Here is a 13,373-nt window from a genome sequence, read left to right on the forward strand (position 1 = left end):
AATAACAGTATAAAATTTTCACCTTGCAAATTTGTTACGGTGAGTGTTTTTTCTAGCTACGAGATGTTTTACGGGTGCTATGTGGGAGCGATCATGCCCATCAAATGGCAGTCACTGATTCAGTAAAAACATTGTGAATCGCGTTACTCTATCCCATTTTATTTTGTGACTCGCGTTACAGATATTCCCATGCCTAATATTAATCAGAGAAAGAGAGAAAGTCCTGTTGTTGTTGTCCTTTTCGTAAGTAAGAACGGGGTGTAGATACACCATTGGTAGTTTCATTCTACCAGGGGCTTCAGTGTGATAAGAAAAAGGGGACTTTTTTGTGACGTGTTCGGTGGCGTCAGGATTTTTACAGGCATGGGTTCGGATCCCAAACTGCCATGAAAAATGTGGATTAGACAAAGTTTTAGTGCTGAACAAAATGGGTGTGAAAAATAAAGCCCAACAAAATTATATGCGTGGGAAGTGCAAAAAGATAGAGGGGTATTTGAACATTGGGCCTATGTAGGAGGCCAGCAAAAACTGCTACCTGGACGTCCAAGAAAACAAAGGGCATTTTATGTATCAACTACAACTTATTTTCTGTCAAATAAATTGTACACTCAATGGAAATTCAATTTAAAAAAAAAAAGACCATTTTCTGTTGGCATATAAATGCTCTTTTGCACTATCCAGAATGCTTGTTTAATAAAAAGCTATTTTCATGAGATATAATATATTAGTAACATCCATATAAAGTTAATAATATTGTGTCATATTGATTTGAGTAAATACATGTATGCAGTTCACAAAACTAATACTTAAGAATTTGTTTTTCATATTGATTTGAGTAAATTTGCAGTTCATTGGTTGTTTTTCAGATTGGTTTTTGAGTATTAAAAGATCTCTACATTACTATCAGCATAATGGATAAACAGTATTCTGTGAAGTTTTTTACTTCATTTATTGAAGCAATGCAAAAGTTGTGTCGGGAATACCTCGACTTTGAACAAGGTGTAGAACTGAGTGGTTACTTGGCTGTGGAGATAGACAACTTCAAAAAGGAAAGATATGTGCTGAGTGAACTTGTTCAGAGTACTGGTAATGTGATCAGTGAGAGCTACTGCACAAAAGCATTCAAGACATTGCGAAAGGAACCACAGCGAGTCTCTAATGTCCACGGAAGTGAAAATATTGCTCCCAGAGATCACATGAACAGAACGGGTAGATCACATTCTGAGGAAGTTACAATAATATTACGAGACAGTCCAGAGACAGTGTCACGTCATTCAAATTTCCCTCTTCACACAACACCTCACAAATCGTCTAGTAACAGTCAAAGACATGCCTTTCATCACAATCCGCGAGCTCATACATTTAGTCGACACAAAGACAGTGCAGCTGTATCGGTCAGTAATCCATTTGAAATGTCGCCATCCAGCAGAGGGCAGCAGCATCAGCAGCCATTTGAAATTCAGCCAAGATGTTCAGAAAGTTTACAAGTTTTGCCTAATCTGTCGCCAAAAACACCCCAGAAACGCAACATTGGCGATGTGGATTCTGCACATTTGAGTCCTATACCTAAAAAAGGTAAATACACTTTGTTATTAATAATTTAAATAATGAATTTCTCTAGTTACATAATAACTAGAGGTTAACTGTTGGATCATAAATTTATTTTAAAAAATGAATTCTGTCTGTAACTGTAAGTTGCTTTTTTGATGGAACCCTGTTGATCGTTGGTTGTATTTATTATTTAATGCTACATCTTATTTTGTGGTGTTGAATAGCAACAGTGATGCACTTCAAAATAGCAACATGGTTATGTGTTGTGTAGTAAATCATCAAATAACTGATTACTGGAGAAAAAATTAAAAGAACTAAATTGAATAGTGACTGCATGGATTAAGTAACACATTAAGTTTTTTGAAAGCCAAAACCCTTTTCGAATTCAGAAATAATAACTTTTGGCATCAAACAGTATAGCATATCCCAATATCGTGAACTTTCGGTTTGTTCTGTTAGGTAGTTATAACTTTAGCCAACAGGTTCTTAAAAGTGACAGTATTTCGTGGCACCATCATTTTACCTTCGTACACCATTAATGTAACATATATCTAACCATAATCGTTTTTTTTATAATAGTAAAGGTACAATGTTTTGCTTTTATCTTTTTAAAATTGAACTTACTATTTTCTTCACATTGATGAATAAATACCGACATGTAAACGATGTTAACTCAATATGGAATTGTGATTTATTTTTTAAGTGTTGAAGGTTATCTAAAATGCTGCATCCCATAGCTTACATTATGCAGTCACTACATTAATTAGTAATAAATTAGTCCATGACGCTTCTGTTTTTAAAACACTGGAAAACATTTAATGTGTAATTGCTATTTAGTTTGATATTTTCTAATGCATTCCACAGTGTTCAAACAAAAAAGTTAGTGTAATGTAAAGTATTGTATTGCATGTATGTAAATACGAAAATGGAAATATGTTGTATATATTGTGTACGAGGCCAAAATAATGTTCTTCAATTTCTTGTCGCCTGTAATCAATAATCAAACAAGTGAGAGATAACTCTATGTGGAGAATGGAGTGCTCGAGACCATATTCATTGTGGCTACACTATGTACTATGTGATGATCACATGGTTTTGTAGACCAGAGATACATTTAAAAAGACTGAGCGCATGTGTTTGCTGGCTAGACTGTTGTTTTGTGGCTAATAATAAAATAATGTGATTGGATATGATACAACAGAAACCAGTCAAAATGTTCTCGAGCGCTTGTCCAGGGCTCTGAATGCACCACAGAAATTGGTTCTATTCTAATTGAAATCTTAATATGTTAGTTATTCTTATATTGAATTAAATGCTTTAAAGTGCACATAACACTAGAAAGGTTATTATTTCTATCATTGTTTTTAATTTAATTAATGCAATTTTAATGTCATCGTTACAGATAAGAATGTTAGTTTGCAGGTACTTATGAGTATAATAAATGCACATTTTGCAGGTAGTTAAAAGAAATATATTTCGATCATTGGGTAAGAACTTGATGAATGAATTGGTTAGTTATGCAGTTGGTAAAGAAGTAGATTGGGAAAATACTTGATAGAACTGTGATGTCAGCAATGTATAGTGAGCACTGTTATGATTTACTAGAATTGAGATTTTGTGCTTTACTCCAAAAATAAATGAACATTCTAGCATCAATAACAATTGTCATATGTTTGTTTTGTAGATAAAATTGACCATATTGGGTCTGGCATTGAATCTTTACTGGCTGCTACAGACAATGTTAATGATACACATGCAGATATGGATTCCATGCAGAATATTTACTCTACATCGGCCACGGCAACGACAACGACATCAGTATCAGACTCATTACACACTACAATAGACTGTTCATCCCAGCCTGCTAGCGATGAAAACCTTCGCTTGCCTATTGGGATGGACATTAAACGAGAGAAAGATGATGATTCATCATTCATGATAATAGAGAACCCCAGTGATCCCACAGTTAAACTCTTGGAAGCAGAGGGAATGTTTGGTGGGGAGCGTGAAAGCTCCCAGACTCTAGGTTTAGATACTTCCACAAGTTTTTCAGCTGATTCGCAAAGTGCAGACCATGGTGACTTTAAGGTAATGACTGGACCATCTGCTCAGTGAACGTGAAGCAGTAGTTATGGTTTGTTTTAGCTGGTGAAATGACATCAGCTGGTGTTGTGTGTAAAAGAAAGCATTTATAAGTGTTAAATGCTTAATAATAGATTTATTTTATTCTGAAATGCCATTTTTAAAGCTGTAATCCTTTCTTAATACAAAATTAGACTTAATTGTGAATAATTATGAATGTATGCAGTCAGTCGCCTTGATTACAGCAAAATAGTCTATCGCCAAGTTTAAATTTAGATCTGTTACATCACAATTTAATGTCATCTCATTGGTCCAGCTGTAGCAATGCGAGTTTGTTAATTTCTTGATAATGTAATAATAATGTCGGGGTGGGGAGGGAATAACACCAGACACCATATTGTGACATCACGTTATTGTTTAAGAACCAAAAAATAATTTGAAATAAAATATGAATGTTTAGTGTTATTATTAGTAAGTTCATGTATGTATCAAATTTAATTATAAATGATCCACAAACTTTTGTGAGATTGGCTTTGTCGATTCACACAGTTTGCGGATGATTGTTTTTGTTCATACCCCGATCAATGTAAAACAAATAACAGACAATCCTTAAATACATTGTTACACTTAACAGTAGGGTTGACTATTGCGGTCAGTTTTACTATTGAAATAGTATTCCAATAGTTAAAATATTATTTACGTACATATGCATGTATGTGTTAATCTGTGTGTGTATGTACATAATGTTTGTGTTAGTACTTAGTTATCTGTAATAATATCCCTAGGTAGTGAAATCATGCATTGGTCGTATACCATATTTCACTATGCATACTATCAAAACTATCGATAGTTGAGCAAACAATTGCAATAGTTATTGATAGTTGAATTAACTATCGATGCATTGCTATCGAGGCACTGACTTGCAACATATCGATAGTTCGATGTATTGTTACACCACTACTTTATAGTGCACATTGGTATGTCACGAAAACAAAACAAATAATACAGATGATTTATTCTAAATGATTAAATAATAAAAAGAATGAAAAATTACAGTTATAATTAGTAGATATGTGCTCTCAGGGTTTACTAGTTAAACTTGGATGTAAAATTGGAAGCCGGTGTATCTTCAAAAACACTGAAAACATTTTAGTAATAATGAAATTTCTCAAAATCTTTGTTCTTTAGTCTTTTATGTTTGATTGTCCTGCAGCATATCTAGGCAAATCTAACTTGTCTTTCAGGATTCAGGAAGTCTTGGTGATATGGCAGGAACATCATGGGACTCCAGTAATCAGTAAGTACTTTTTTTTACTACTTCACAAAGCTTGACTTCAGTTTCTCCAGCATGATTTAATTTCTACATTCTTTGATTGTAAACCATATATAGTTTTGTGATAGACAAAATAAATTGGTCCAATACCACTATAAGAACTTCATTTGGAATGTCATACAAGCTTGAATATATTAGTGCCTTCAGTTATTCCGGTAGTGATATAAGTATGAATACAACTGCTGACTCACCATCAAGCTACAGTTTGATAATTGTAATTGTGTATTATTCTATCAGCTTAATCTGACATAAAATTGAATCATTCCACAGCTTTGTGTATTTAAAAATTGGCATTTTCAGGGATCTCTATTTTGAAATAGTAATAACTTTAGGTGAGAAATTAAATATAAAGAGAGTGGTTCTATCCATGATCTAAAAAAATAAGCATCATCAAATAAAGCAAGTGAAAGCCAAATACAGAAACACTCACCACTTTCTATCTTTGGGCGAGCAATAGTAGAGTGCGACCCAGTGGGTCACCTTTCATGGAGAGCCCTATTTTATAAATTTTGGGAACAACTAATAATAAATATTATATATAACAACATTGTTATAATGTATTTTTGACTTGGTACATTGATTTAAAAAAACAACAACACATAAGTGACTGACAAAATAGAAAACTAAATCTTGTTTATGGAAGCATTTTCGTTTCTGCATTTTGGAATATATGGCTTCGTTGAAAATTGATCATGAATTGGTATTAAAATACGTTCCAATCTTACAGTCTCAGTTATGTATTGTTTTACTAACTATATTTAACTAGGAATATGTCATAAAGGGCATCATTGAGTACAATTTGTAAATTATACTTTGACTGAAAATGGGACATTTAAAAGTTCTGCTAGTATTCTCTTACAACATTTGAGTTTCTATTTAGATATGGGATTGTTCCTGGTCAAATCTGTTGGTGTATACATGACAGTATTGAGACTACTGTAAATTATTAATTGATATGCTGGAGAAACTATGTCTTGCTAACATTTATAATGACTGTTTTTTCACTTTATTGAACAAAAACAAATCCCAAATATGAAGGGGAAAAAAATGAAAGCTCCCGAAACAACTTTTCTTGATTTAGGAGTTTAGTAATTATGGTTTGATTTCCCCTCGTAACCAGATCCAAATTGGATGACTTGTTCAATTATTAACCATTCTTTGTATTGGCAAGCAGCATACATGTTTTTCTTGTGTTCAATGATTTCAAAATTGTCAAAATCTTAGAATCATATAAATTTCTTCCGATACCTGTTAATATTGTAAAGTAACCACTGGTGAAAGTTGAAAGTTTGTTAGTGACACCACTAGAGCAGATTGATTTATGAATCATCGGCTATTGGATATCAAACATTTGGTAATTTTGACATATAGTCTTTATAGAGGAAGCCTGCTACATTTTTTCATTAGTAGCAAGGGATCTTTTATAGCCCAACAGGGATCGATCCTGGACCGACAGCACATCAAGCGAGCGCTTTACCATTGGGTTACGTCTCGCCCCCCCTAACCACTAGTGAACACATTTTACATTCTTGTTTCAAGAAGAAAATAAGAGTTCAGTGAACAAATTACAAGTAATTATAGAGTTGTGCCAAAAAAAACTGATCCATTTTTTTTCAAATGTTTTTACTTTTTTTTTTTAATTCCTTTTGAAAAGTACTCTGTAGCAGCAGTCCACAAAATACTGCAGCAGTATACATGTGTCAGGAAGTTTTTCTGCACCATCCCATATCTGATAAAAATGGGAAAATATTGCTGTTTAATCACAAGTCTATAATGGATTTTTTTAAAACCTGGTAATGTATCAGAACAGACACAAAAATATTTACACATTAAAATATTTACACATCAAAGTTAGGTCTGAAAATTGCGAGAACGATTATTATTTTGTTTGTATGTTTGCTCATGCGAGTCTGTTTTTGCGAAATCCATTTAAATTTAAGATATCATTTAGATAGTCAATGACAGGTTACACAAAAATGAAATGGGTTACCTGAACTTGTTTTGCGTAACCCATAAAAGACCTGAAATTGGGAAGTTTTTGTGCCACTTACTTTTGGAAAAGGATTTATGTTCAGTACCACTTACTTTTGGAAAAGGTATTAATGTTCTGTACTCTGAAATGCCTGAATACCAGTCTACATGCATACATCATGTAAGTGCAAAAGTTAATCTAAACCTCCGTCTTTTTTTCAAGTGAAAAAACAGTCATTATATTTCTTTATATTATGTTAGTGTGTATAATAGATAGAAGTTCAACTTGTTTTTAATTGTTTGCAAATACTCTGGATGAATTATTTTTTTAGCTATATGTATCTTGGGAAATTTAAAAAATAACAATGTATTTGTGTAGATGAAAATAATGGTTGCTAAATTGTTTTATTTGTAAGTGTGGTACAAATATTTTTTACTACTGATGGTCGTGTCCATTATTTATGAACATGGTCAATACTTCTGAATTGTACTGACAATATAAGTTGTAGAAGCATCACGAGGGGTATATGGCTTTTTATGTACCCTCTGTGTGTTCTTTTACCCCGAGCCGAAGACGAGGGGGTAAAAGAGCACACAGAGGGTACATAAAAAGCCATATACCCCGAGAGATGCTTCTACAATGAATTTATCTTGCCGACATGTTAAACCATATAGCCACCTAATCATCTAAATGATCAGAATTAACAATACTTCATTCTAATTGGGACTTAAATAAATTTGAAATTGCAACAATACAATCTTCGGTGTTGTTTATTTCATACATAAGTGCAATGAACTACAGCCTGAACAAAATGAGAAACTTTATGTGCAGTGCCATTTCAGTCTTCAACAATTCTCAAAATACTTAGCACCTTCACGCACTTGAATACTGCCCAGTCGCATAGTTGCCTTTAGACCATTATACAATCAACTGAAAGGAATACAGCAATGCCAATGATTATGTTGTTTTAGTAAAGTCGTTTTTAACATCTCATACCGCTGCAAGTTGCAGTATCACAGACAGGAATACACCTGGTTGGACAAGGGATGGCAAATTATATTAATAGAACTTGTGTTGCTTTTATTACATTAACTATCTAATCATTTGACTTGAAAAACTAGCACAAAATACTATAAAAAAAATTATAGGAATGTAACAAAACTTTTAGGTCTATTTAATATCATACAAAATTATATATACACAAATATACTTTACTTTTAAATCATTAGTCAAAAATAATTTATATTATAATTGGTCACAAACACTCCCAAAGATGGCCGAATGGTTGTGTCGAACAAATTCCGATTCTTCAGTGGTGCTTGACCCATCGAAATTGAACTGTATGTTAGTCTATTATACTTGAATGAACAGAACTTTAAAAAGCAGGCATTCATCAGTTGAATAATAATAATGAAATGTATCACTTTTATGTACTCAGCTAAATCTACTTTGCTATATACTTGGTCTTCAATAACCGGTAGCAAAAGTGTTAGTAATTTTACAAAATACCTGTTAAATGTTTCAAATCCCCACAACAATGGCTCGGGCATGTTGAATTATAAAAACATATTTTTAAACAACATACCACCACAAATGACATATTTAATTAAAGGTTAACTTTATAATAGAATTATTAACCCATGTGCTATACAGTTTTAATCAGTTTTACTGTTACAGATACTTTAGCATGATTCCTTGCTTCCGTGAATCCAGATTTTGGTTGGCAAGCATAAAATTATGAGACAGAATACCAAAATATCTGTATTAAGTCCAGTTAATGAATCTGGCGGTATCCTTAAAAAAAAAGGCTCAGAAGTCCATTGCCTGCTTCATATTCCCATTAATGAAAAAAAAAGAGTAAATTTTGTTTTATTTAACGACGCCACTAGAGCACATTGATTTTTTATCTTATCATTGGCTATTGGATGTCAAACATATGGTCATTCTGACACTGTTTTTTAGAGGAAACCCGCTGTCGCCACATAGGCTACTCTTTTACAACAGGCAGCAAGGGATCTTTTATTTGCGCTTCCCACAGGCAAGATAGCACAAACCATGGCCTTTGTTGAACCAGTTATGAATCACTGGTCGGTGCAAGTGGTTTACACCTACCCATTGAGTCTTGCAGAGCACTGTCCGGGTTTGGAGTCTGTATCTGGATTAAAAATCCGAACCCAGTACCTACCAGCCTGTAGACCGATGGCCTAACCACGACCCAACCGAGGCCGGTCCCCATTAATGAGTAAAACGTGTTACTCCTACTTTGCTTTCATGTAAGCGCTGCAAAACATGTTACAAAATACTCAAACTGAAGTAAAGGTTCCAAACATTTTTCTGAAAACTATGAAGTCATTTGACGTCATTTAATGTTTTCAGTATGTATACTATACACAAATCAAACCAATTAAATGTATATGTCACTATTCAGCCCTCTACATTGCGACCGATTTGGTCGCATATGCGACCTTTTTTTTTTATTTGGCGACAAAAATATTCCATACTATCTGTATCAAAATTAAAGTAGGCGCCAGATAGCGCCTAGATGGAAAAGTTAACATATTGCTATTGAAGAGAAAATAATACAAACTAAATTACTATTAAAGCTGAAATGCAATTTTAATGCAGAATTTTCAATATTTTTATTACTAAAATTGAAAGAGGTTTTATTGGAAATAAAAACAAACATAATTTTCCTGATATTTGACAACTTTACGAAACACTTTGTGCCTGGTTTTAACATTGTTTTATTATAAAGTTAACCATAATACTAAGTATACACTACATGGACCATGTGGTGATCATTATACTTCATTCCCCAGAGTATTTGCACAAGAAAGGATATTTCTTGTCATATTTCAAATCAAGTTGAACTTCTAAACATTTTAATAGTTAATTTGAGCTATTATGTGAATATATTTTTAAACATTTTTATTAAATTTTAAATACATTTCCATGTCCTTCCAACTTTGTTTGATACAGCAGGCAAACCCACTCCCCAATGCTGTGTACAGTTGATCCAGATGACATGGGTTTATCTGTGTTAAACTTTATTTATTTCTCATAAGATTTATGTTTATACACATGTATATGATATTATATTATCAGTGATTTTTCTTGGCTTTTACTGAATTAAATACATAAATAAATAAAATGACACAATGAATTGTTCTCCAAAGTTTTGCTGATTTTGCAACAGTGTTCTCCAAAGTTTTTGAAACCAAGTATGTGCAACGGCTCAACCAGAGCCATAGCCCACAGTGGAGGAGTAGGGATGTTACAAAATGTATGTGGCCTCTCCTAGGACATTTTTTAAATAGCACATATTCTCTCTTGTCAATAAGTACATCTCAGTACGAGTTGATGTTGGTAAATCGATACAAAATTGGACCACCATTGAGGTACATTTTGCTTGTCTGATCAGATTTTTGTGTCAGGACAAACGGATAAGTGCTTATTTCGAACACTGAATATCAATTTAGTCAATTACCAAATTTTTGGTTGTGATTTTCATTAAAATGTTACGCTGACAGTTTTTCTAGGAATGGTTGGGTAATCGGAACCACAACTATTATTTTGTTTGGCCTTACAAGTAAAGAATCTTTAGGGTACCTGTTAAGTGGCGAGCACATGGTAGCCAGCATGTTTGGAAGAAAAACATTTTCTTTTACCGTTTAGCTGAGACTTTCATAAAATTGCACAATTTTAAAACATCACAAATTATGGTGGTCTTGAAATATGTGTTCGTGTTGGGGTGGGGTGTTTTATTAAATCTTTAAGCTTTGGTATTGTGGAACGTAACGGATAATAATAACTTTGATTAACAATATATGATAGCATGATCATTTTACAAGACTGTCACAATTTAAAAGAGTGAAGGTGTTAAAATTTGTGCATCCTTTTATTTACAAAAGAAAATTTGACTCTACTGCCAGTGGATCATCATAATCATGAAAAAGAATGCCACACTAAACAAAACTTGGTTTGTTTTCCTTGACTGAATATGGAAACTAGCTGCTGGAAACTGCTTCACTTTTTATTGTGATTATATCAGATATTTTAAAAAAGAATCTGTATTGGGTCAGTGGGTGGGTGTGGTGGTGTTACTGCTTGGGATGGTGAAAAATAACCTAGAAAAATCACTGATTGTATATCTGAATTTTATGAAATCATTGTATGTTGCTGTTGTCATAATATTCGAAATTGATTTCTGTTCACATCCTTAGATCGAGTATATTGATTGCATTGTTTCTATATACATTTTAAAAAAGAAAGATAATACAACTTAAAAAGGTAACTAAAATACTAAATACCATTTGAATTTCTTGGGAATTTGTGACCAGCAACAGACAAATGTTTCCTCATATTTTTATTTAATGTGTTATATGGAAGATTGGATGAAGTCTGCAGATATTTGACTTGAGCAAAGGTAGTTGATAAGTATCACAGAAATTATTAGTTATAACAATGCACATATTGTTAATGTGAACAATGCCAAAGTCAACGTTATAGTTTATTGTTGTACAACACCGACAATCTTTGTTCAAGTTTAAATATCAACAGGTAAGTGATGTGTTGCATCTTATGCTTGTTTCACATGTTCATTTTGTTCAAACACTGTACCTTTCAAGTATAGTAATCATTGTATGTAGTAGTTCCTCTTTAAAATGTGACTTTCTACTTAACCAGTATTTATGAAATGCTTCAACCTGAATTGTTCAATAGTACTGAGTGAATTTGGGATGGGGAATGCATAAACTATAGTGGTTGACAAATAAGCTGAAAACTGTATGAGGAACATTCAACAAGTCCATGGCCTAATCACATTTTAGACATTTTCACCATATTGTGCCATTTTTTTAATGTCCCAACCATGCAACCATGTGTAATATTCAGCAGTGGATATTCAGGGTTGAAAAATTAGAAGTGTCTTTTCCATTCAGTTTAATCAAAATGGTTTGTGTGAACATTTATCAGTATATTTCATAATGTTTTTTCATGTTCCGCATTCATTCGGAAAGGTTCCAAGTTATACACTTGGTTCAGTTATGAAATTTAAGTAAAACAATTAAATATTTCCATAAACATGCAATAGTATTAAGTAAATGATACTTAATGTGTTAAATGAAAACATGAATGTGGGATACAGTGCATTCAGTTATTACCACCATTGTCGATATGAACAAAGTACTTAGCTGCATGATAGTATTTTCTCTTCTTACTGAAATTAATCTGGCCAAGTACCGAACAACACTTGACTATTACCTGCAAACGGCACAGCATATGTTGATCAATGTTAGTGTGGAACAAGGGTCTGACAGTGTGCTAGGTGGGCTATGTCAGTTTTGTGTAAGTCTGTTGGGTGATTTTGTGTTTGAAATCATATTACGCTATGTCCGAAATGTTATGTCAATTTTGACTTTTCACTATTGCTAACAATGAATGGGGTAAACTGGGACACTGTAAGGGACAAACTGAGTCATATGTCAGTGAAGAATAATATATAAAGGCCTGTAATTGAGAAGCAAAATATTTCTGTTTCCATTGATTTGTTGGTCAGCAGTCACATACACTATAAAGTATATAGAAAATAAAGACATAGTGCTACAATGTTGACTTTTTGGATTTGTGATGCTTTTGCCATCTGACCAGCAAGAACCATCTGAACACACTCTTTCCTGTGGTCTTCATCGGTATCAAGGGGTGGGATTTAGCTCAGTTGGTTGAGTGCTCACTTGAGATGCTTGAATCGCAGGATCAAACCACCTTGGTGGATTCATTCAGCTGATTGGGTTTTTTCTTGTTCCAAACAGTGCACCACAACTGGACAAAGACTGTGGTATGTGCTTTTCTGTCTGTGGAAAAGTGCATACAAAAGATCCCTTGCTGCATTAGAAAAGGTATAGCAGGTTTCTTCTGATGACTACGAGTCATAATTACCATATGTTTGATATCCAATAGCTGATGATTAATTAATCAATGTGCTCTAGTGGTGTTTTTAAACAAAAAAAACAACAAAAAAAAAACAAAAAAAAAACATCGGTATTAAAGATTGTAGTTTTCAGCCTGTGATATTATGTGAAAACATAAAATAAAAGGTCACTTGCTGACATTATTACATCAGTACTTTAAATATATGTCACCAGGATTAAGTAGGATAGTGTCCCAGTTAGGCCCATCACGAATGTCCCAGTTAGCCTCATCGAAAATTACTAAAATATATATACTTATCTGCTGTCTAAGAATGGTTCCATTTGTAAAATATATATATATGTATTTTTTTTTATGTATTTTTTTTTTCCCCTGGTAAATTGGAGTGATGGCTTCAGAGAATTTCCTGTTTGGAAATGACCACCGGAGCAGTGTCCCACTTAATCCCATGTCCCAGTGAATCCTCAGTCTCTCCTACATTTAGTGAACATTAAAATCCACAACTAA

General features: G+C 33.3%; 1 protein-coding gene across 18 annotated transcripts in view; it reads left to right on the top strand.

Moving 5' to 3' along the window:
• LOC121382587 (GDNF-inducible zinc finger protein 1-like) overlaps window positions 1–13,373 on the top strand; it is a 98,365-nt gene that overhangs the window by 7,579 nt on the left and 77,413 nt on the right. For all 18 annotated transcript variants that reach the window (XR_005959186.1, XR_005959187.1, XM_041512083.1 and 15 more), the window contains 3 exons: window positions 867–1,575; window positions 3,236–3,639; window positions 4,878–4,930. Coding sequence is in view for 16 of the 18 variants with exons in the window: in XM_041512083.1 (XP_041368017.1) it covers window positions 912–1,575; window positions 3,236–3,639; window positions 4,878–4,930 (1,121 nt within the window). In the remaining 2 variants the exon portion in view is untranslated. The remainder of the gene's footprint in view (window positions 1–866; window positions 1,576–3,235; window positions 3,640–4,877; window positions 4,931–13,373) is intronic.

Source organism: Gigantopelta aegis, chromosome 10 (assembly GCF_016097555.1).
Source record: "Gigantopelta aegis isolate Gae_Host chromosome 10, Gae_host_genome, whole genome shotgun sequence".
In the NCBI taxonomy this organism is placed as follows: Eukaryota; Metazoa; Mollusca; class Gastropoda; order Neomphalida; family Peltospiridae; genus Gigantopelta; species Gigantopelta aegis.